This window comes from Equus asinus, chromosome 24 (assembly GCF_041296235.1).
Source record: "Equus asinus isolate D_3611 breed Donkey chromosome 24, EquAss-T2T_v2, whole genome shotgun sequence".
In the NCBI taxonomy this organism is placed as follows: Eukaryota; Metazoa; Chordata; class Mammalia; order Perissodactyla; family Equidae; genus Equus; species Equus asinus.
In genome coordinates, this window is record NC_091813.1 from 27,680,271 (window position 1) to 27,706,395 (window position 26,125).

Consider the following 26,125-nt stretch of genomic DNA (forward strand, 5'->3'; position numbering starts at 1 on the left):
TAACCACTCGGCCACGGGGCCAGCCCCGCATTTTGAGTTAATTTTTGTACGTGGTGTGAGGCAGTGGATGTATAACCTTAACATTTGTTCATTTCTCTCAGGACAGAGAATTGGCCCCAGTGGCTCAAGCTCAGAACTGTGGGAAGGTCCCAGTAGCATTCGCTGAGGTCAGATTAGGCCAGAGAGCTAGATGGGACTCTGGTCTGGCACAGCCTTGTGTCATCCATTAAGCATTTGGGTCTATCTTAAAAGCAATGGGAGAGACGGGGTCAGATCTGTGCATGGGAGAAGACTGGCTGCAGGGTGAGGAATGGGGCAAGACTGGAGACCTGTTAAGAGGTTACTGCACTAATTCAGAGGAGATGATGGCTCATTTGGGTAGTGGCCATGAGCATGAAAAGAAGGGGAAAGATGTGAGAGAATATTCAAGGAGGCAGAAAGGACAGGAGATAAGACCAGATGACATAAAGAATACAACCTTTGGTCAAAACAAGGTATGAATAAAGTCACTGGTTTTATTGAGCAGCTCAAACAAGTTCTGAAGGCAGCTTGTTAAAGAGGTGTTCCAAACAGCTTTTGAGCAAGGTACAGCCTCCCACAAAGGCTTTACTAGTACCCATGTTAATGTATACATTATTCTTCGTTAAAAGTCATGTTCACTAAATGCATTCACCTGTCATATACTTACTTGCAAGCAATAAAACAGTATAGGCTTTTCAGTACTTCAGCCTAGGTTTCTGCTCAAATTAAGTCGAAATGTGTGAGGTTTGCTTGTTTACTGATTCGGGTCTATACAAACGGGTGGTTTCAAGATACCAGAAAGTTTATTCAGAGCCAAAAATAACAAAAAAGTTTCTTATTCTCCTGAAATAGGAAATTTTATATTTCCACTGTCAAAATAATAAAGTTTTTAGAGGTTTTTTTTAAAAATTAGTTGAGAATTTTGAGGAAATTCATTTATTTCAGTAGAGTAAAACAATAAGCAGCATGAAAATGTAAAGTGCTACATAAAAGCCCCACAACACATAAAATTTGAAAAGTTTCATTGGCTTAATTACAGGTGAAACAGTCATTATACATTTTTTCAAGCATGCTATTTTAACGACCTTGATATGTAGTCAAGTGCTATGTTGGTCAAAGAAAGAGCCATGCGTGCCCCAAATCCAAGGATTGGGAGAAGGAGTCCTAAGCCCTCACCCAACAAACATTCAGTTTTGCCCTTATTCTATAATTAAGGGGTTACACTGGGGCTTTAAAAATAGTTTTCTGAAGCGGTCCTTCAGATGGCCTTTGAGTAAGAATGGCCCCGAGTAAGAATGGCCCCAAAGATCAATTTTGCTCATTAACTCCACAATGGATGTCAGATCGACAACTTGAAGAATTTTAGGTAGCATACGGGAGCTGAAAGGGAAGGAGCAAAAAATGTGCCACTTTCAGATACACATAGCAGGTGCAAAAAAAAAGCCAACACAAACAAGAAGGTGGCCTGTCAGCTGACGGGTGAGGGAAGAGATGCAAATCAGAGAGAGAAGGATCTGCACAGTGCAAATCTTCTCGGCTTCATCAATTTTGAAGTAGAGGTCCACCCCATGGAACAGGCAACAAGATCACAGAGGTGTAGAGGCTGGCTCCAGTCTGACTGAGAGGAAATGGCGGGAGGACCGTTCAAGCACACGATTCGTCTCAGCACAGGCTGAGAGCACGGGGTTTCCTTCTTCTTGGGAGAACAGGACCTGGCCTTCCCCAGTGGGTCGGTGACCTCTCGCTAGGAGACCACTGACCACTGAACCAGTACTTCTAATATCTTGTGTTCCAAATCAAGACTTCAGAAAATATTTTCTCATGGCAATAAAGTTATCAAATGGTAACCTATAATTTTCCTGACATATGAGGTCTTCATAAAGTCCTTGGGTTTTTTTAGACTTTATCAAGCTATAGCTATAACAGAAACAATCTATAAACACTTTTAAAACACTAATTTATTAAAGTTTAAGACAACTATTATTATATAATAGTATATAATATGTTCTTATTTTAGATGCAGATATAAAGGAAAACTGGCTATCAGATGAACGCAGAAATTGTGCCTGACGGTTAATGGAATCAAAGTCCCATAGTAGGAGTAAAAATTAAATTTGCCTTTAAAATAATTTCACAAATTTTCTATCTTGCCTATAACTTCAGTTAGTTAAAAGAAATAAAAGGACTTTATGAATACCATCCCCCAAAGTATTCAATAGACATTATGGACTAACTTTTGTGGACTCATCTAGGATCTAAACACCATTTACAACATTGAGTTGTAAAAAAAATTCACTTACAAGTGCACTTGTAGAGAATAACCTGTTTGAAAGCTAGGGAGGGACTGCCTGTATTTAAAAATTAAATCTTCATTAACAATACTCTCAAGAGTGCCCTCAATGCTGTTACTGAACATGCTAAAGGCAATGTTGTTCTATGATTCTATGTTCTCATCAGGCATTAGGATGATAAAATTATCTACTTGAGTCTGTGGAGCTAGCTAGCACTAAGTTATATATTGATTTTGCACTGAAAATTATTTCTTGGGCTTTGATTAGGTGGACAATTCTAAGTAAAGACTTTTCTAATTTCTATCACTGTTATTTGGGCCCTGAGCTTTTCTATTAAAATGGTACATGAAATATTTCATCATTATGCATATTCCTGGAATAATTAAATTTATAATGATTACAAAGGTAGGCATATAACACATCTTAAAAGATATACAATTCAAAGCAAAGCAAATATTCAAATCTTAAGATCCTCCCACTTAACTTCTGGATGAAAATCAAGGGATTTTCTGGCTTGGACCCTTCCTCAAAACAAAGATCTACGGAGGATTGTTTTCTTTCCTTTTTAAATCTTGTGTGCATACTGAAGAGAAGGGGATAACAGCATATCAAAGTGGTTACAAAGCATTATTCCCTCTTCAAGTAACATCAACAACACAGATGTCATCTCATTTTCTCACAAACGTTTGACTGAAATAGTTATTTTCACTGAAGAATGTTTAGGACACAAAGTAAGTCACAGAATGGGCATTCCCAGTATGGTTCTTATGAACAATATTTTAAGTAAGCTATTTGAGGGGTTTTACTTTCCCTTTTCAACTCTTATCCCTATATCATTCTACATAAGTAGAAACAGAATACTCAATGAATGGTATTGAGTAACTATTAATACATAATGGAACTTAAAACACCATTTTTTATCCAAAAACGTCAAAGGGTTATACAGAAAAGTATCACAAATTTACATAAAAAGAAGCTGAGGCATGAGAAACAACGATGTCATTTCCCTGTAAAGCAGGTCACATAGGGAGACGAGGGGCTTCCACTCCCAGTCCCTTATACTAAGCAGGACAGTCTGAATGTCTAGCTAGATTTATACTGAATTTCTTAAGGATCAAAAAAGGAATGAGGGGTAAATACAAAATAAACTTGTTGTAAACAATTCTTAGATTATACCCAATGCAGAATGTTTAATGAAGCAGTTGAGTCACAGCTCTTAAGACACAAAACAACATTATAACTCAAAGTCAAAAATGTACTCATTGGCCAGATATATTCGTCGGAATATAAGAGCTGCCAAGGCCAAAGTCAAGATGACAATCAGTACCGCGGATCCGCCATGACCAGTGTGGTTGTCTCTCAGCTGCGGGCCCTGGACCACGTCTGGTGAAGCAGACGACCTCCTCTGACTCTGCTGCTGGGCCCGGCGCTGGCGAGGACTCATGGAGGTATTCTTAGCTACAGGCGGGGCAGGCTGCTGAAGCGACGCTGCCGAGGGGGTCGGGACTCCATACTAGGAAATTGTAAGAAGTTGTGTTTGTAATTGGCAAAGAAAACTTGTATATATACCTGTCATCTATTCAAGAGTACAGAGAGTCTCAGAGTACTAAATACAACCAAGAGCAAAACTACTAAGAAGTATCTGAATGCTGAGACTAGCAACTCACCCTCGTGAATAAGCCAGCAACACAACTTACTCTGAGTACTCACCAGGTGGAGGAGGAATTTACCAGCAACAAATACGACAAGGACCGAGTTGACCCAGATTCTCCATAGACGCCTTTCTACTCTCCCTCAGCTGCAACTCCAGCAGTATCTGCTAGGCATCTGGGCACCTCCCTTCTTTCAGGAGAGCCAAGGAGGGAAGCAATTTGGTTTCTACTTTCTGCTTGAAAATTTGCCATGCTAAATGGCAAAAAAAAGCAACTCTTAACTGTGTGCCCTTCATGAAACAGATTTTTTCCAGTATTATCTTACTACATCAACATGCTTTCACCAATAATCATAGAACATAGGAAATAATTTCAAACCGTATGTTCTTCACAGCAATACTGTTGAAAGAATTAGAAGTGGTTTTCAAATCAGGCTTATTCTTTCTCACAATTCCTGTCAGCTGAATTGAACACAAGTCTAGAAGAACCTTTTCCCGTGTGTTTGAACTGTGTTACTTTATGCATATAAAGTATGAACTGTGTTACTTTCTGTGGTCAAGAGTTCCCTGGGTGTGTGCCGAGAAAAATCTGAAGGCAGTTGTGGGAGGCTCGATGCATCCTCTCCTCTGGCACACTAGTTGCCGCACAAAGCACTAGATGTTAACTGCTTTCTATCCTTTCAACGACTGCTTGGTCAAAGTATAACCACAATGTGGTACCAAGTGATTCAAAGTCTTAAACATGGTTATAGATAAGAAAAGCTCTATAAAATAGGAATTCTACTTTATTCATAAAGATACCTTAACTCTACCCCTAATAATCCAATGACCTTAATTCTTTTACTGAAAACAACTTTATACTGATTAAATTAGTGCCAATACACATTCTTTCAAATAAAAAATAAGAATGCATGTTTTATTCCGAAAAACTTTAAAAACTGAGTAAATATAAAACATCTAAAATACTTTCCATTAGAGAAAATTTTAATATTTAGAAGAAAAAAAAGAATCAAATAATGTAATTTAAATACTTTTTTTAAAAGGCAAGAGGATGGGCTTTGTGCTGGCAACAGCCATAACCATTAGGGAAAAAACTGCTGATCTAAGTTACCTGAAGAAGAAATTACAGGCCAATCTTCCTCTCTTTGTTCCCCCTCCCCAAAGCCCCAGCGCATAGCCGTATATCCTAGTTGTAAGTCCTTCCAGTTCTGTGTGGGATGCCGCCACAGCATGGCTTGAAGAGTGGTGTGTAGCTCCACGTCCAGGATTCAGACCTGGGAACCCCAGGCCACCGAAGTGGGGCGTGCAAATGCAAAACACTATGCCACCGGGCCAGACTCAGACATTACATTTTAAATTTGACATTCACCTCAAGATGCTTAAATAATCTGAATTTCTTAAAACTATCTTTTGGAAGCACTCAAATGTAGTGACCTATAACACAGAGCTAAGAAAGGAGCTCTGACTTTGAAAAGTTACAAGTAAAAGTCAGGGCTGATACTGAATGAGAGTTGCATGAACTTGGACTTCCATTCTCCAGGACTCCCAAGAGCAGTGTGCTCATCGAAGAGAGCAGATACGCAAAGCCACAGCACTTTATGGGGTCTTACAGGGGCGCAGGAGTCACTCGTGACTTAATACTCATTGAGTTGAACTGAGTCATGGCAGCCAACACAGCAACATTCCATTCAAAATCTCCCATTCCTTCAATTGCTCAGCCAAGAGGATGAAAGTGTCTGAGAAAGCAAATGCACTCAAGGCTTCGAGGGAAAAGGGTTCTAAAGGAAAATAAAAAACACGATGGTGCTACCAATCCAGAAACTAACACAAGAGATTGACTCAGCTTCAAGCTTTTATTTTATACATGTTATCTTTTTCCATTAGTCTGAGGGCAGAACACTATTCTGCCCACATACCTGACCAAAACCAGAAGCCTTCCCATTACTAGGCCGGCTTTGCCACTTTGTAGATGTGTAACCCCAAGCAAATTATTTAACATAAGACTCAGCTCCCTCATCTGTATAACGAGGATACTATCCAACTCAGTATTGTGAGGATTAAACAGGATAATGAAATAAAATGCTTAGGATACACAATTGCTTATTAAATGTTAGCTATTATTAATATTGTTATTAATATATTCCTTTGGAGGCACTAAATTTAGGTTAAAAAAAAGTCATGACTTTACTTAGGACAGCTTTTCAGACCTTTATTAGTATAATTAATATACTTAGAACAACAATCCCTTAAAATGTTGGCTTTAGATAAGACATTACTCATGCATTTAATGGAAATATTTTTATAGATATACTGCTTAATCTAGGTTCCTATATTTCAGATGCCTTTGGATGATACATTACTAAAATCTAGTGCTACAATATTATAAAATGCTAAAATTTTTCCTATTTAAAACAATCACATCAAGGGAAAACTGTACCGACCCCAAGGTTACAGGCCCCGGGAACCTAGATTATCTGGAGTTGAGGGACTGACTGGACTCAGTTCCGGAAGTTCCTATTGAACTGCCAGATGGAGAACTGTCGGCTTCCGCATTTTCAAAATACGGTAAGCTTTGTGGCAGGACTTCTAAATCTTTGCTGTTTGCCTAAACTTGTTCAAACACACATATCACAGCATGAAAACAAGTCATAACAGTTTCCATTTCCTTAATTAAAATGAAGTGACCATGTCTGGGAAGGTAGAAGTATGTGATGTTTGCACTTAATTAAATTCAATTTAAATATTGGAAAAAAAATCACAGATAAGTCCCTTGTATACATATAAATTTTTCTATAATAACCTAGAATAACCAGCATCTGTGAGGGAGTTTTGCATTTGCTTTTTAATACAAAACGGAATGGCTTATTCAGAAGCTCAACCCCTGAGAAGCGGGGGAAAAAATCCGACAGACTGAAAGAACACAAAACTACCATCAGTATTTTCCCCATTTCTACACAGCTAAAAAATCTGCATCAGAAAGCAACAGATGGCCTGATGTTATCTGCTGTATTTAGACTTTGGGCAATCTCTCGCCCCCTCAAAGCTAAAAAAACATAGCTTATCTGGGATTTGATGTACAACATCTCAGCAAATTTACATTACACTTGCAGGTAAGGCAGCCACCTCTAGCCAAAACCAAGTCTCAGTGACTTCCACAGTGATAAAATTGTATAATCACACTCTGAGATAATTTGTACATAAATGTAATAAAAAGCTTAACTTGCAGTTGTAGACAACTTACTACATGTCAGTGTTTTAACCAGAACTACTATCAATTAGTTACCCATACCTATGAAAGAATTCTAAGTTTTATGGAGCTGGCCCCGTGGCCGAGTGGTTAAGTTCGCACGCTCCGCTGCAGGCAGCCCAGTGTTTCGTTGGTTCGAATCCTGGGTGCGGACATGGCACTGCTCATCAAACCACGCTGAGGCAGCGTCCCACATGCCACAACTAGAAGGACCCACAATGAAGAATATACAACTATGTACGGGGGGCTTTGGGAGAAAAAGGAAAAAATAAAATCTTTAAAAAAAAAAATTCTAAGTTTTATGTACTTTAAAATCAAAGGACTACTTTGAAATACTACTGTACTAATAACAATATTGTTTGTGCAATCTAATTTACTCAAACGTCTTGATTTCTTTACCTGTATTCCTAGTATTTTTTAAAAGTACTAATCCTAAGATCATTTCGTCAATCAACAAACATGTACTGACCACCTACTGTGTACAAGGCACCATGCCAGGCACTGGGGATCCAGTGCAGTAGAGAGAGAGCCCTGATCCTCAAGGAACTTACATTCTGGGACACGAGATAGACAATAAATAATTAATTGTAAAGTAAATTACAACTGGCATAAGTGTAACTGGAATATGTAACAGGGTGACTTGAGATAGATTTAAAATAGACTAAAGACAGATTTAAATACATCACAAATTTTAGGAGATTGTCCTTACAGCTGGAGAAAAAAGACTACCAGCTCCTCTCTATATAGGATGGCTCTATTTCTAAAAAAAAAAAAAAGCTATTTAAGAAATAAAAAACAAAGTTCTAAAGGTGAAAAGTTAACACATATACGGACTAAAATGAATTCATTATATCCCTCTGCAATTCATAAAATTACACATAAAAATGATTTACCTCTCAGCATACCCTTTTTTCTTATCCCTCCATCTCCAGCCCTCCCAGTACTTCCTCCAGAGCACCCTCTCCCTGCTTTCTCCAACTTACTTCTCTCTGCCCATCTCGCTCTCTGACCAGGACAGAGCCACTCAAGACTACTCAGTCCCACTTTAGAGTAAGTTATTCCTGAGTAAGGGGCAAATATGTAGTTTCCTATTTCAACTTTCCTGACCCTTTAAAATCCTTTATAAACCGGAGAGGGGGGAAAAAATGTGGCCACTCAACCACACGATCTGTTACCAAAAAGATCCCAAAAGCCAGTTCATCTTTTTTACATAAAAAGGAAAGTCAATGTTTTTTCCCATAATCCTAATTATTTAGCAACAATCCAGTCACATTTTCTCTCTGGTGACCTAGGGTCTCTCTGATGACCTAGGCCCACTAATACTTTGACAACAGATCAGGGCACAACCAGCAACACCCATAGCATCATTTATTTTTTATTCAATAATTATTTATCGGACAATTACTATGGGTAAGGCAGTGCTGTCCAACAGAACTTTTTATGATGATGGTAATGTTCTATATCTATGCTGTCCAATATGGTAGCCACTATGCACATGTGGCTATGGATCATTTGTGCAACTGAGGAACTGAAATTTTAATTAATTTAATTCTGAATAATTTAAATATAAACTTAGATAGCCACATGTGGCCAGTGGCTACTATACTGGACAAAGCCAGTCGAAGGCAAATCTTTAGCTCGAGGCCTTTATTAAATCAGTGCCTTCATGTAGCTTAACAAAACTGCCAGAGACACAGTTGTCTATTTAGAAAGTGGCTTATTTATGTACATTTTGTTATATTCAGAGTGTAGCACTATATAGAAACTAGCTTTTCAAAGAAATCATAGAATTCTAGAAGGATGATGGGACCTAAAAATTATTAGTCCAGCCCCAATTAACAGAAAAGAAGGTCCAAAACATATAAATCACTTGCTTAAGATAACATAATTCATTAGTGGGAGAGCTACGCTAGAATCTAACTGTTAGGGAGAACCAAAATATTCAGATGCCTCATCTAGGGATCTCCTCCTCCTATTGTAAATAAAGATAATGATATAGATACACACATACGTAAAAGACAAGAGCCATACCGATGTACTAGCCGTAGCACCCTGGAATGTTGTAGGTATATCATCTTGTAAATCATTTAGTGAAAAAGAGTGGTTTAAGTCCGACTCAGCAATAGACTTTCCGGATGAATTGACTTCTGCCTATAAAAAAGATACAGCCAAGAGCAGTATTACAAGAGGAAATGTACAGAATAACCCACAACCTACTAAATTCCCTCCCTTGGATTTATATTAATTGCTACCTTAATATAAACTATCAATCAGTTAACTACGGGGCACTCACATGTACAACACTCTGAAGTATTATAGGAAGAAGCACAGACAGCCCCTGTTCTCAAGGAGATGTTACTTGGTGAGGGACGAAACTAACACTCATGGTTCATAATCCACAGTTCCAAAAAGCTCTAAAAACTAAGTTCTTGTAATTTTCAGGCAAACTTTGACATGTGAGGCTATTAGCAGTCTTTATCCCATATTACCATAAATATTCCCAGGTTTGTAAGGAAATAGTAATGGGTTTGATTATCGGGTGCTGCCCCAGATCCCACTACAGGTGTTAACATATGGTATATGTTTGATAGTTTCTAAAATCTGAAATTCTGATGTACAAAACACACCTGGCCCTGATATTTTCAGACAAGCAATTTTAAGTAAAATAGGAATCCTTAGAAGGAAGAGAATAACCAACATTTATTAAGCACCTCCTCTTTCAGGCACCACAATGAAATAAAGGAAAAATTTCTCCTAAGAACTGGACCTGGAAAGACAGACAGGATGTACAGAAGTGGAGAAGAAAAAGGAGGTAGTATATTGCTTAATGCAGGTGCAGCTAATTAAATCCAGAAGCAATTAGATGAAAAAAAGGATATAAGCGAGATGAACCAAAATATTAACAGCAGTTATTTCTTGGGGATGGGATTATGCATGACTGTTATTTTCTTATTGTTTATCTATATTTTCTATAATCATAGCTAAAATTTATTGAGCACCAGTGACAGTTCTACAGTCATGCACTGCATAACAATGTTTAGGTCAATGATGCACCACATATTTGACAGAGGTCCCAAAAGATTAGTACCATACAGCCTAGCTGTGTAATAGGTGATATGATCTAGGTTTGTGTAAGCACTGTACGGGAGCGAGAAATTTTCCTCTACCCTTTTAGGTTCTTCTGGCTGATCTAAGAATTAAATTGACATGAGACAGATTAACAGGAGAAAAACAAACAAAAGTTTAATAACATGTATACATGACAGAAACCCAGGAAAACCAAGTAACTCGCCACAATGGCTGAAGCCCTCACCTTAAATACCATCTCAGCTAAAGACAAAAGATGTTGAAGGTGGAGAGAGTCAGGGACGTCAAAGGGAAGGAAGGCAATTCACAGGTAGTGAAAAGGAGCAAACGTTTGGAAAACAAGTGTTTGTTTGGCCACACAGAACCAGAAGACACAGAGGGGAGCCCAGCAAACAGGCAAAAGCACTAGGTTCCCGCCTGTCTCCCACCTCGTTCATGTAAGGCTGAGGTGATAGCTTGCTTCCCAAGACAACTTCTTTCATCTGAATTCTTTTAGGCACTTAAGGGGGAGCCAACAAGAAAAACTTTCTGAGTCCTTTGTTTCTTAAAAATAATCAGCCTAAAATAACCTTCATGTTAGAGAGACACAGTTTGGGGTGGCAAATTTCGCTCCCCTTCAGTATACTCTATGATGTCTGCACGATGACAAAAACACCTAAGGATGTGTTTCTCAGAATGTGTCCCCATCGTCCAGTGACACACGACTGCACCATTATTATTTACAGATTAGAAGAAGGCACAAAGTAAAGTTAAGTAACATGTTTGACGTCCTACTACCAATAACAGCAGAGCTGGGGTTTGAACCCCAGCATGTACACCAGAGTCTAAGCTTTTAACTACCACCTTTTACTGCCTTTGTGAATGTATATTATCAGTTTTACAATAAAAAAAATTATTTCTAAAAACTTCATTGCAATAGAACCATATTGCTTTACTTTCTATGCAGAATTTGAAAGTAAACAAAAGAGCTCCATAACTAGAATTTATTTAGGAATTTAGAGTACCTTAAAACTGATTTGTCTAGCCAGTTCCTTGGCTTCTTGGTCAGCCTGGCTTGAATCACTTCCAGATTTTAAAGGCAACAGGACATCCTTCATGGCAGAACCACATCCCTCACAACAGAAATCTTGTGATCTGGTAGGAAATAATTTTTTTTGATGGGTATAAATCAAATACTTGAATGTTAATCCAATTTACTCAAATACTGAATGATTAAATTTAAAAGACAAGAACACTGGATAATTCCATATTACATTCATCTACATGTAAATTAGACTATGCTAGCAATAATTATAGTTCTGAGACAAATACACAAGTTAGATTGGTATAAAAAAATCTATGTCAATTATATCTCAATTAAAAAAAATCTAAAATTAAAAATAAAATCCAAGGCTTAGATTCCATTTTTTCCCAACATACTATCTAAAGAAAAATAAGTTTTAGATTAATACAACAAAATATATAAACTGTCTAAATACACATCCTCAAAATCACACTAACAACCATATGTTAAACTTGTGAAAAAAGTCCACTATAAAGCTTGAATTGTCTTTAGCAGAAACATATATAAAACAGTAAAGAAGCCAATTAAAAATAGAATTTACACATATTTCCAGGAAAAAAACTCACAAATCCTATTCATCTACATAGCAGTACATTTGAAAGATGGAGAACTCATGGAAAATCCAAAGACTCTGAAATTTATCACTCATATTAAGCAGATACTCAAGATAATCTGTTAACTAGTCTTTCCTACAATTTATTTTTCTATGTTTTCATATTCTCCTTTGTATTCCAGATATAGCCAAAAGTGCTCTGAAGCTCACAAGAGTGCTGAGGATTTGTATGACTGGAAGTAAATATGTATAATACGTAGAAATATATAGTTACATTGCTGAACTTCCTTTTAAAAAATTGTTTTATTGCTCCTCTAGTTCAACATGATAAAAGCCTTAGGTCTTGAAGAACATGTTATTTAAATTATTAAATAATTTCCTGTAAACAAAATACATGTAAAAGAAGCATTCATTTAGCATTTATTGATGAAAATTTTGTTTCACTAGAAGCAGCACTACTGTCTAGATCCTCTTGAGAATCAGCTGTATCCAAATTATTTGCCTTAAAATGTGTCCACTTTTAACTGAGAAGTCAGATGAAACTTCAAGGAGAATGTTTATTTTGAATATATCAGTCTATCCCCAAGGGTGGTATGCTCCCACAGTTGAATGCAAAATCATGTTTAAAAAGCCTCTATTATAGACTGAGCATCTAGAATAAATAGATATACTGAGAAGTCTAGAAGAAAAAAACCAAGTTCTTTTCTTTTTTATCACCTTGTACATGAAATGGATATAAGTATCAAGATAGAAAATCATAAAAAAACAAATGCTATACATTCACAGTACATGTTATAATCACTGAATAGGAGCCACAAGTAAGGTATTTCCCTAGAACCTGGGAAAGAGGTTTAAAAAGAAACGCTGATGATGAGACCAGGGAGTCTACCAAATCTTCCAGACACCAAAATCTATTCGATTTAACAAACATCTGTGAAGGGCCAATTCTAGGCTGTGTAAGGTAAGATATACTATCATTTAATTAACATAATATGTCTGAAGGGTGGTAGACAGCAGAGTCCAGAAGAGGAAAATGATCAAAATCAAGAATTAGTCTTAGCACCACTCAAAGGAGAGGAAACTCTGAATCTAAAGACTAATCTGGGTTATATAGACAGAATGTACCTGGAAAAAACTGAGAAGGCAATACCACTGGGAAACCTCACCTTGATAAAGAAAATCTTTGCTTTATTCACTATCATTTATTGAACACTTGCTATGAGCCAGATGCGAAGATATGTAAAGTGGATTCCCTCCCCACCATCAAGGAATTTTTAATCTTGTAGAAAGCTACACATAAACATATAAATAACTGCTCTGGTTCTTTTCCATCTGCAATACTCCCCAAGTGGAGACAAATGACCAGTACCATGTTCTAGGAGAAGATATCTCCCATTGTAGGATGATTATTATCAACTACTTTCTAAAACAAGATAGCATGAAATCAATTCCTTAGACTCTGGTCACTCCTGGATAAACTGGTACAACTGAATTTCTAAAATAGCAAAACTAAGAGTAGACCCTGCAGCCAAGGTAACTTACAAAGTAAGAGACAGAGCCTATCTCCTAATAGCCATTAGCCAGAATAGTATTTGGATCTTAATGAAGAATGAAACGCAAAACTTACTTTTTGGCAAGTGCTCTTCTTTCCTCAGGTGTGTAATCTAGAGAACCTATGGCTCCCTCTCCTTTTGTTGGCATAAACCCAATGATGGCTAATAATGCTGTTCTTACTGAAATAAAAAGTAAACACCAATTTAACTTGCTTCGTAAAAGGAACTGAGTTTACCCCAGAAAGAGAAGAAAAAGACTCATAAGCTCTCACTGAACAGGTATAGGAAGGAGAGCTGTATTAAAATGATAGCAAAAATCTAGACAAGGAAAAGCATCTTTATTATTTATTCAATAATATCAAATTATTTGTCCTAAACAGCTTCAATCTCAAGAGTATATTATAATATATAGTTATGAATTGACTAAAGTTATATAAGATTTATTCACTTTAAATTAATACTCACTACTCCACGAAGGCTGCCAAGTTTCAGGATGATGTCCTGAGATGCTCAAACAGATTTTCTTGCCTACTTCAAATCGTCCATTAGCCTTAGGAATAAATAAGGCATTTAAAAAATTATATATGTGTGTGTTTAATGTTTTATACTTTATAAGTATAAATCCATTTTATATGTAAATAATTTTTAAAGATAACTTTAAAAGAATGTAATCTTTAAGGGCACACAGATTTTTGTTCTCTTATAGACACTCCACAAATATTCGTTGGATTCTGAACGAATAATAAAAGCTGTTTTTAGAAGCTGTAGCAGCTTTCTGAAACTGAGTTGCACAACTGAAATCTAAATAATTTACACATAAAGAGGTCCTGACGTCCTCCTCTGTGCCTAGTGTGGTGCCAGGCTCTATGAAGGATCTACAAGAGAAGACAGGTAGAGGCTGGGATAAAACCTCAGGACTTAGTACCACCCAACTAGGTGCTGGTGAGGAAGGCTCTGAGGGGAGTGATTTTCAGGAGGATGATACAATCTCATAAGACAGGAGCACAGAAGAGGAAGATCAGAGAGAATGATTTCATTTTTGGACTTGGATCTACTGTCTTGGTAGAAGAGCTATTGAGGACGTCCAGCAGGCAGGCAGAAATACAGACACGCTGACATCTGAAGAAAACATTTTTGGTACCTGACTTCACAGAGGTGATCGTTGAAGCCATCTCACAGAAATAAGAGAAAACAGTTGAAGTCTGAACTTGTAGCATATCCATACTTAGGAGAAGAAGAGGCATGAAGTTAGAACATAAGCTCCACATGGGCAGAGAATTTGACTTATTCTCTGATGCACAGAGTGCATGACGAGTGTTTAATAAATTTTTGTTGAATGAAGGTTAGAGAAGACTTTTCAAAAGAGAGAAAGTGAACCAGAAAGAGCAAATATTGAAAATCAGAAGGGCAGGGCTGATTCTCGGCCAGCGTGCTAAATATGACCAGACCGTTCGCTAACTACTGAAATATTTCTGTATATGTCAGTGAACAGCTCTGCCCCAAACACCCCCACCAGGTTCCCCAGGCACCAGCCCCTGTCCCTAGACCACGTGGCTCTCCCCATGATCTAGCAACTAAAGTGACTCAACATAGTAGGGCCCCTCCAGGATCCTGCTCCGGCCCTACTGCCAATACTAACAATTCTTAGCATCACCTAATATTTGTTAAGCAGCTTCTATATGCCAGGAAATTTATAGTATGACTATATTTACACTACAAAATGCTTTTGACAAATGAGAAAACTGAATTTTAAAGAGCTTATGTAAACTGCCGATGGTATAATGGAAAAAGCACTGGTCAGAATCCAGGTCTATCAGCTCTAAAACTAATGCTCTTTCCACTACACCAAATATAGGTAAAAGCAGCACTAATTTGGTATTTATTGATGAACATCTTTTGTGTCACCATTTGCAACACAATGTGTGCCATGGAACAGAATGAAGACTGAGAAGAAGCAGTAGGATTTCTCAACCTCGTTTCTGAGGTTGGTGGAGTAAGCTCGTTTCAACAGGGTGCTGGATGTGGAAACCAGATGGCACCAGGCTAACCCAGTGGACGGAGGCCTCGAAGGTTATCAAAGAGAAAACAGCACAATAGCTTCAAGTGGTAGCAGAGATACAGAAAGGTTTTACGTCTGCTTTTTTCAAGAAGAGGGGATAATTAAACACATATCAATTAAACGAAATGAGGGAAGGAAAGCTTAACAATTAAGAGAGGAATTCACTGATGGAACAAAGTCTCAGGAAAGATAAAAGAAAATCAGATCAATAGTTTTCCTTCACATGGGGATAAAATATGCGAAGATGGAAATCCTAAGATATAAATAGTAATAACACAGCTAACATTTATTGAGGACTCTGTGTCAGCTCTTATTCTAAGAGCTACACATATAAATGAGGAAACTGAAGACCAGAGTGTAAGAAAGGGGAGAAACTGAGGGACAGGATGTGATTAAGAGGTACAGTAACATTAACTACCCTTTACTAGTACTCACCATGTGCCAGACACTGTGCCTAGCACTCTGCATACATTAATTCAGTGAAGCCTAACAACCACACCATGGCAATTATGCATTCTATTATCATCGGTAATTCCTAGGAATTATTTTTGGGGGGAAAAATTGTGGTACCAAGGCCTGGTCCCCAAAGGCAAAATTATAATAATGTCCCACTTTATTTCTTAATGAAAATGAATATGCTGAATATACTTTGCAGCCACCATGAAGAGTTAGACCACAAGCATCCAAAAGCCAATCCTACCGTCAGGAGAATGATGCTTGGTGGTTTCATGGGGTACTCTGGCGGCAGCACTATTCGTCCATGATAAACTCCTCCATCAAAATCAGAATCTGGGGGTCCTCTAACTGTGAAGTGCCATTCAAAAAGGTTATCCTGAACAAAAATAATAACCAGCAAGGAATCAATAACAGTAAAAAGTTTGATCGTTTTTACCAATGAGTATTAGAAATATTCCAGGGTGAGAAAAATTAATATTTTACATTATTGCTAGAATAGCTTCTCAAGTATAAAATGCACAAAATTTCCCAAGTGTAAAGTTACAAATAAAAGCTATTTAATCTAGCTTTCATGTCCCATAAGAGCTAAAATCTTTTTTAAACAAATGCATTTAAAAACGTCTGAGCATTGCTATATATTCATAAATAAGATTATAGATGTAATTAAGCTGGAAATTAATCCTTGAATACAACTAAGTGATAATTATTATATAACCAAATAATTACTGTATCTTTGGATTATTTTAACAAACTTTTAAAAATTACCCCTCATAGATGCCTAAGAGCTTATTTATAAGTGGTCAATAATATTAATATATATGCTATCACCACTATCTTACAATTACCAAGTACTTTAGAGTTTACACTTGCAAAATGCTCGCACACACATTATTACATTTTAGTCTCACTATTATCTTGGAAGCCAGACTGAGCACATTTAAATACCCTCCTTTTACAGATGAGAAGACTGAAGAGAGGTGGAGATGTTTGTGCCAAAAGGCCAGACTAGCCAAAAAGGGCTAGGTCTTCCAAACTGCAGAGTCTGGGGTTCTTCCCACTTCTCCTCCCTCCCTCACACTCATGACCTAAAACCAATTTGGCATCTGAGACCCCTTTTATAGAGACTGGTAATCTGCTTCTTGTAAAATACCTGATTCCGAATGGTTAATAAAAGAGGAAACATAGGGAGTAAAATATATCAATAAACCACATCAAACACGTCTGTTATGACTCAAAGCAATGAAAAACAATTTTAAGCAATTTAAAATATGAAAGTATTAAAATTCATACATGGAAGATGGAGGTAGAAACTAACCTCCAAAGGCTGCGCATGGTAATGATCTGTTGGATCTTTCAATTCTGCCGCTTCTTTCATTAAACGTTTAACAGCTAAAAGAAAATTCACAAGATAGACGCATTTAAAATACACTTTTCCAAGTGATTAGCACAGATTTAGAAACCCAATGAAGAAGTTGCTCCTTCGACAAAAAATGTGTAGAGGACTAATTCAACCGAGTATACGGTACGGGTTTAATTATGAGCTAACAGTAATAATGGGAGGAAGGGGGAAGGAAATGACAGTTAGGCATTAGAAGAATTACACATTAATTCAAATATATAGGCAAGTCTCATAAAGACACTATTTTTATTTAATAAGTACTTATATATACTTCCTATGTGGTAGCACTCCAACATTAACTCATGTAATCCTCAAAACAAACAACGCTATGACGTAAGTACTATTTTTACCCCATTTTCCAGGCAAAGAAACTGAGACATGGAGAGATTACATAATTATCCAAAATCACACAGCTAGTAAATGACAGAGCTGGGATTCTAACACAGGCAGTCCAAGTCTACCTTGTTCAAACACCTATGTTAACAAAACGTGCCCTCTGGAATTCATGCTCATAAACGTAAACCCCCCTATATCCTCAACCTCTTGGGACTTTCCATCCACTAGCTCGCATTAATTTAACGGACTGTCCCCAGAGGTCACTGCATCTCCATGGCCCTAATTGAATTCCTTTTTGAAATGATTCTTGAGCTTAATTAAAACCTTCAATCCACGGATCCCACAACTTTCTTTACCCCATCTATACATATATTCACTTCCCTCTTTATCCACACTCTTGGCTCTCAGGAGTTCCTCTTCACACTCTCCTAATAAAATTCAACTCCAACTGATCCAATCCAACCATCTTCTCATTTGGTGTCTATACCCAAACAGCTGAGCATTACTGAAGTGGGAGTAAAAAAGTCACAGAAGCAAGCACATTGATGCCCTTACAGAGCTATTATCAACAACCTCCACTGGGACATAATGCCACCCAATGTTCCTACATTTTTCTAGTAAGCCCACCAGCCCACTCTCTCCAACTAGCACCCCAAGACTATTTGACACCTATTTACTCGCTTCTCATCTCTTTTCTCTTCCACCTCTTTCAGTTAATGGCACAGCCTTTTATTCCCCTGATAAATGGCTGTCAGCAGCCTATCACAATATACAACCCTATCTGTATCTGTACCCTCCTTCTTTCCTTATTGGCTCTCAAAGGACAATCCTTCCATCCCAGCCCCTCTCATCTCAAGCTTTAGGTCCTAAAAAAATGTCAGAATACTGGCATGGGAGAGCAAAGCCAGAGAAAAGACAGGTAGCCCCAGGATGCCGAAACTCTGCTTGAAAACCAACTGACATAGTTTGATACATGCTATAAAAGAGGTACGCACTAGGTGGACACCTAACCTGAGAGCAGACAGACAAGGGGTCAGGCACTGACATCTTAGAGAAGGACAGTAGGAATTCCGAAGGTGGATATGAATAGGGAGAGGAAACAATAAAAGTAAAATGAGTGGAGGCACAGATTGGAATGTTATGGGGAGAGAGGTTAACTGAGAAGCAACTCCCACATCTATACAACCAAATGGTTCAGTATGTATCAGGACCTTCGCATAAAATTTCATTTAAACAAGGGTTCTTAAGCTGAAAAAAGTTAAGTCACTATCCTACTCCATCATTATTAATATTCTTTTCCATCTCCGACCCTGAACTAGGCCCCTGTTGGCAGAGACTTTGTTCACTTGACCGTCAAAAATTTACTGAGCTCAGGGCTGGCCCAGTGGCATAGTGGTTAAGTTCATGGGCTCGGCTTTGGTGGCCTGGGGTTCGTATGTTCAGATCCTGGGTGCAGACCTAGCACCGCTTGTCAAGCCACGCTGTGGTGGCATCCCACATAAAACAGAGGAGGACTGGCAGACATAGCTCAGTGACAATCTTCCTCAAGCAAAAAGAAGAAGATTGGCACAGATATTAGCTCAGGGCCAATCTTCCTCACACACAAAAAATTTATTGAGGTCATACTAGATGCTATAGCTACAACCAAAATAAAATCTAGTTTCAGTTATCAAGGAACTTATAGTCTTGGGGTGGGGGGTCAAGAATTGAACAAGGCCTAGTGTCTAGAACTTGTGTGGAGAGTGTCTCAATATGTACATGTTTCTAACCCAGCATACGCCATGTTCCTCAGCTCACACTGCTGCTCCTGCCCCACCCCACCTCACCATCTAGACTGGCTCCCACTAGACCTTTAAGTAACTTCCTCAGGGAGGTCTCCCTGATGCTGTCCCTTGTCCATCTCCAGAGGAGTGACTCTAGATTCCCATCTGGACAGATAAAAATTCCTGAGGAGTCCCGGGAGGACAGTGGAAACCAGAAACGCTCTCCAAGTTATTCTAACAGTCAGTCAGGTTTGGAAGCCACTGCCCTAGAGCCCAGGTGGAGTCCCCATGCTATAAGCCCTTGTAGCACTCTATATTTTATTTTTATAAAGTTCATCTCATTTGTAACTACTTAATACCTATCTTTCCTGCTAAACAATCAACTTCACTGCAGTCTCCTCAGGGCTTAGCACAAAGTAAGCACAAATATTAGTTGAATTGAATTTTACTATCTTCCCCCAAGAAATCTCTTTCCAAGGATCTGATTAAAAGCAATGTTTTTCAAACTTATTTGACAATAAGATAAAAGTCTTTGTTCAAAGAAAAGCTTAATGAGAACCTCAATATGTACAACAGATAACAGAGCATTTTGGTTGAAGAGGCCAGCCTGGAAGGGCCTTCAGGCTATTTCCCCCTTTCCACCTATTCTACCTAGTAAGGGGCCCATGGAACAAGGATTGAAAACCCGATTTAAAGCCACATAAAAATATCATTCTTTTAGGGGGCGGGCCAGGTGGTACAGCAGTTAAGTTCACACATTCCACTTTGGCGGCCCAGGGTTCACCAGTTCTGATCCCGGGTGCGAACCCACACACCGCTTGTCAGGCCATGCTGTGGTAGGCGTCCCACAAATAAAGTAGAGGAAGATGGGCACGGATGTTAGCTCAGGGCCAGTCTTCCTCAAAAAAAAAAAAAAAAAAACTGGTATGAAGTTCATTAGCTTAGCTGCTGTCAGCAAAGATGCCAAGGAGATTGTTTTTCCTTCATTCCACATCAGCTGCCTGACCAGTGATGAAGCTTAAGATTTTACGTCATTCCATATCCTTATCATTTTCTCTCCCTTTTCCCCATTGAGCTCAGTCCAACAGGAAAGAAGAAAATAAACACCCAATAGTACTTGGATATTATGAGAGATGTATGAAAGCGTCAGAATTGCTATAAGAATGTATTTAAAGGAACAATCATTGGTTCAACAACTAAACATGTTGATTTCATTAGTTCATAGGCCACAGAGGCACATACTACGTGAGAGCTAAAGCACGGAGCCAAACAGAAGGGGAGAACAGTTAGTGTTTTCATAACCTATTTTTTTCTTTTTTCTTTTTTTTTTTAAGATTGGCACCTGAGCTAACAACTGTGGCCAATCTTTTTTTTTTCTGCTTTATCTCCCCAAACCCCCCCTGGTACATAGTTGTACATCTTAGTTGCAGGTCCTTCTAGTTGTGGCACATGGGATGCCGCCTCAAGGTGGCCTGACGAGTGGTGCCAAGTCCGCGCCCAGGGTCCGAACCCTGGGCCGCTGCAGCGGAGCGCGCAAACTTAACCACTCGGCCACGTGGCCAGCCCCTATTTTTTTCTGAAATAAGATCTATTATGAACGCCTTAGTGAAAAAGAACGTGGACTCTGAATTAGAGCTGCATTAAATTTCTGGCTCTGACGTTTTGTAGCTCTAAATCTCTGAACAAGTCACTTCATCTTATTCTGCCTTAATGTTTACACTCGTCAAATGAGAGTCAATACTTTCTTCACATAATCCTCCTTTCCCTTTCACCCCTCCCTGTTCCCCACATCACAAGTTAGGAAGGTCAGAAATGGGCTGGCTATAAGGCCCTCTCAATGACTCTCCCTCGTTCAAAACCAGGCCTTGAGCTTCTGTAGTTGGCCTCATAGCATGGCTCTCTGGCTCCCAAGGAGAAATATCACTGCTACAGAATAGGCAAGTTTCAAAGTACTGCCTGGCAACTCAGGCTAGAACACAGTCCACCACTCCTGATTCTCCATCTCTTGCATCTCATGGTTAGAGAAAAAACTTTTTCCAATCAGCTCCTCTCTTATCTCTTTGCAAGGTTATTCAAGGGAACTCTCCTACCATGGTGAGATAAATGTGCCAGGGAAGGGAATGGGAGTGAGGAGCACCTACCTGCCTGCTTTTGTTCTTCCCTTTTATGGAGGCCTCAAGATCACTCTGGATGCAAGCTCTAAGCACCATGGGCCTAGGCACTAGCATTCTTCACAAGCCGAGGCTAGCTCACTGGGCTGACATTGGGGTTTAGAGACAAAGCTCCAACTAAAGAGATCTTTTACAGGTTACTCTCTCTCACACATCTATTTCTCCTGGAAAGCAAGTATCTTGATATCATCAATCTCCAAAGCATGGGTAAAATGCAGGAGGCAGGTATATTGAGGACGTGAACCCAATGTCATGTTCCCCAACTGCCTCTTCCTAATCCCATGGTGAAGGCACTTGAGCAAATGTTTCAGGATTAATGTGTCTGCCCAGTAAGACTCTGCAAAAGTATCCATTCAACAAACATTTAAAGAATGTCTGAGTGATGGAGAGAAACGAATGACCAACACCAGAAACTAACATAATGTTATATGTCAATTATATCGCTATTAAAAAAAAAAAAGAATGACCAAGACCTGCTTCTTGCCTTCAAAAAGTTCACAGTGAGGGGCTGGCCTGGTGGTATAGTGTTAATTTCACACACTCCGCTTCAGCAGCCCAGGTTTTGCAGGTTTGGATCCCGGGCACAGACGTACACACTGCTCATCAAGCCATGCTGTGGCAGTGTCCCACATACAAAATAGAGGAAGACTGCCACGGATGTTAGCTCAGGGACAATCTTCCTTACACACACGCACAAAAAATGTTCACAGTGAGAAAGACATAAAAACAATCACAACACAAACACTGATCTAGTATGCATAAATTTAGGGACTACCTTTGTCTGCCTAGGAGAGCTGGACAAGGCTGAACTTTAAGCTTGAAGAATTAATAGGAATTTCAGATGCATTTCAAGCAGAGGTTCCAACAGGGACCAAGGCATACAGGTGAGAAGAGTTGCTCCATCTGGAGAGTCATTTGGGCAAAATGAATAGATGCTGAAAATGCAAAATGAATAGATGCTGAAAATGCAAAGGTAGGAGATGAGGCTGGTGAGGAGGGCAAAGATCAAATCATGAGCAGCCCTGCAAGCCAAGCTGAACAGTTGACTTGGAACTTTATCCACAGCTATCAGGAAGCCACTGAACATTTTTCAATTGAGGAGTGAGCTAATCAGTTTTTGTTTTGTTTTGTTTTACTTGATCTGATGACAACAGTGACTGATTAGATAGATGTGTCTGTGTGTACTAGTGCCCATGCACAAATGCCTGAGCGTGCGTGTGCGTGCGTGTTTGTTTCAGGGTAGGAGATGGAGTAGAGGAGTAGACCAAGAGATCAAAGATGACTCCTGGGGCTGGCCCCGTGGCCTAGTGGTTAAGTTTGCTCGTTCTGCTTTGGTGGCCCAGGGTTTCACTGGTTTGGATCCTGGGCACAGACATGGCACCACTTGTCAGGCCACGTTGAGGCGGTGTCCCACGTGCCACAACTAGAAGGACCCACAACAAAAAATACAACTATGTACTGGGGGGATTTGGGGAGAAAAAGCAGAAAAAAAAAAAAAAGACTGGCAAAAGTTGTTAGCTCAAGTGCCAATCTTTTAAAAAAAAAAAAAAAAAGATGACTCCCATGGGTGCCTAGTTGCTGTTAATGCCTGGGATAAGAAATATTAGGGTGGGGTGCAAGTTTAGGGGAGGAGAGAAAACTGATGAGTTTGGTTTTTATACCCTGTAGAGATTTTTTTCGGTCTGTGGGAAATCTGGGTAAAGATGTTAAATGACCAGTAAGTTCTATGTATCTACAGCCTAGGAGAAGGGTCTGAATTGGACATTAAAGCTTGAGAATGACTGGCAGAAGCTGCAGTTGACACCACAGGCATGGATAGGGTAACTCCTAGGTTTCTGGTCTCTTACACACCAATCACCTGCTGAACACGCCCACAGGCCTCCTGTGAGGACAGCTGCCACAGGAAGTTCTTTACATGTAGGTCTCCCTACTTTGTACTATGAGACCATCCTGCCTTGGCCAGAGCAGACCCCAAAAAGAGACCAGGGAGCTTGATCCAGAGGCAACTACTGCTAGCTAGTCAGAGGCATATGAAGTGCCCCACCCAGAGCTCTGCCCACAACCACAAGTCAAATCCAGAAAAATCACAAGGAAATAAGTTTTCCTATCTTACTGAATGAACAAATTTAATATCCACAAGCTAGCAATCTGGCCCTTACCCAGTTGTCTGTGTTGTCTTAACTATCCTATCCATCCACATCAGACAGAAAAAGATATCTCCAACATTGTGCAGGGTTTTTAATCACTCCCTTTCACATATGCATTACTCTAAAAATATCACGAGACTGAGAATAAAACAAAGGAAGAAAGCATTTTCACTATGCCTCCTAGCATTTCTACTAAGTCCCATATCTCATCTAATTCACCTTCTCCATGAACTCCAAATGATCCACACAACCAAAAAAAGGTTAAAAAAATTATCTTTTTAGAACAGCAACACCACCTTTGAGCAAACGAAACAACAAAAAAAGGAAGCAATTTATTACACAGCTAGAAGCATGTCGTCCAAAGCTCAGCCAACTGACAATAAGTCACATACTTTGGAAATGCACAAAATTCCAGAGAATTTTAAACACTTATCATAATCTCAGGTGCGATAACCTATCAAAATTGAGCAATGTCCTCTGATAACAACCTCTTGGGACTCACCGGTTCTCCATTCCAAATTGCATTATTACTCATATTTCCATTACTTCTTTGGATACTCCACTAAGTACCTCAGTGATCCTAAGGAACTTGGTACCATGTGACCAAGGAGTCACTATATGATTTTACCCACATAGTTTTCCTTTTTTTTTTTTTTGCTTTTTCTCCCCAAACCCCCCAGTACATAGTTGTATTATTTTAGTTGTGGATCCTTCTAGTTGTGACACGTGGGACGCTGCCTCAACATGGCCTGATGAGCGGTGCCACGTCGGTGACCAGGATCGGAACAGGCGAAACCCTGGGCCGCGGAAGTGGAGCGAGCGAACTTAACCACTCGGCCACGGGGCCAGCCCCCACATAGTTTTCTTTATACCTATGACAATGTAAATAATTTAATCATTCTACCATCTAACCTTAAAATTAAGCTTGTCTTTCCTTCCTTCTCTTTGATCTTCCTTTTCTTTTTCCTGGAGTTCTTAAGAGATGTGATTGAGGGGGGGATCAGGAACCCACTGCAATTGAACTGTATAAATATATTTCTTGGAGGGTTCATAGCCTTCACCAGATCTTTACAGGAGTCCATGGCCCCCAAATAGTATGACTCGTTCGACACACTTGGTCACCTAAGAAATTTCTTTGCTGGACAGCACTAAAGTTAACAAAGCTCTGTTCAATCAATATCCTCAGGGTTTTCTGGAGTCTTTGCATATTCTTCCATATTAAAAAAGTCAAAGATTCACAATGTCAACTCTTTCCATAAGGATGACAATCTTACTGATTCCTCCTGAGAAGCTGCTTTTTTTGAAGGAAAAAATAAGCAGCAGCAAGATTTGGTCAAACCACCCCTAACATCCTAGTATTCTCACTTAGAGCTGAACTGTGGAGTTTCTCCCTCCTGACAAATTTCTCAAGGTACACCTGGAACTAATACCATGTATAGAAGCCAGCGATTCACTTCAAGCCTGTCTTAATATAAGAGAGCCGGCGACTCTCCTCACATCTTTCTAATGCACCAGTAAGAATGTGAGGCCAGGATGGTTTGGGCTGCTTCTGGGAATGAAGCAGGGGCAGTAAACACAGGAAAAGAAGCCTCTATGAGTGAATATAGACATACACCATATTACTCAGTACGGCAAACATCATGGTTAGCTCTAAAGTGCACGGCTCAACTAACTAGTTTTCTTAGCTCTTTGGTTAATTGGTTTAGTACAGAATATTTCCTTTATGTCTGTAATTCTATTCGCCCTAAATGCTGCAAATAGATATTTAAACAACCAAATCCTCAAATGCGAGTGGACCAAACAGCTAATGACAGTCCGGCGGCAGCGCCGGAGGAGGGGTAACCGGAGCGCAGGCACGGCAGGAGGCTGCAGCCATCGCCCCTGGACAGCACCGGTCCAGCTGTTCCCGGGGCGGAGTTTAGGACCCAGGCCTACGCGCCGAGGACGGGCACAGGGAGAGGCCGGGGGCCGCGGGGCTGCCCAGCGCCCAGGACTGGCCGCCCGTGCCCCGCGGCCTGCGCCAACCCGGCAGGCGGCGGCCTCGCGTAGAGCGCGACACCCGGAACGGAGCCGCGAGGAGCGGCGGACGCGGGGCACCACAGCGTTCAGGGCCCCCGGCCCCCCGGCCCGCCCGCCGGCGCCGCCCCGCCTCCAGCCCGCTCACCCGGACTCTTCAGGTTGTAGCGGGTCTCCATGGCCGCTCTCCGCGCCGCCTGGCCCAGTAGCCTCCGCCGACGCCGCCCAGCGGGCCCGAGTGCGGGCGGGCGCAGGGGGGCCGGCGAGGCGCGCGCTCCGCGCTGGCGCCGCCTCCGCGCTGCTCCCCCGCCT

General features: G+C 39.9%; 1 protein-coding gene across 2 annotated transcripts; it reads right to left on the reverse strand.

Moving 5' to 3' along the window:
• Positions 1-495: 495 nt before the first annotated feature.
• On the reverse strand, positions 496-26,125 carry UBE2J1 (ubiquitin conjugating enzyme E2 J1). Of its 2 annotated transcripts, XM_044757272.2 has the most exons (9): positions 25,962-26,021; positions 22,426-22,585; positions 17,297-17,370; positions 16,226-16,357; positions 13,932-14,016; positions 13,541-13,646; positions 11,302-11,431; positions 9,242-9,361; positions 496-3,825 (listed from the first exon to the last, which is right to left on the reverse strand). In XM_044757272.2, exons 3-9 carry the CDS (start codon positions 17,354-17,356, stop codon positions 3,547-3,549), a joined length of 912 nt encoding a protein of 303 aa, XP_044613207.1. In that variant the 5' UTR covers positions 17,357-17,370; positions 22,426-22,585; positions 25,962-26,021; the 3' UTR covers positions 496-3,546. The 2 variants fall into 2 exon arrangements, with proteins under 2 accessions (XP_044613207.1, XP_044613208.1); XM_044757273.2 differs by lacking the exon at positions 22,426-22,585 and having other exon boundaries at positions 25,962-26,125.

Bases quoted from the DNA above. Each gene is read 5' to 3' on its own strand.
- UBE2J1 (XM_044757273.2), bottom strand. From the start codon at position 25,992: ATGGAGACCCGCTACAACCTGAAGAGTCCGG. The intron at 16,358-17,296 runs GTTAGTTTCTAC...ATTTTTGTTCAG, and splicing joins ACCATGCGCAGCCTTTGGAG to GATAACCTTTTTGAATGGCA. The intron at 14,017-16,225 runs GTAGGATTGGCT...TTTATTCCTAAG, and splicing joins CAAGCATCATTCTCCTGACG to GCTAATGGACGATTTGAAGT.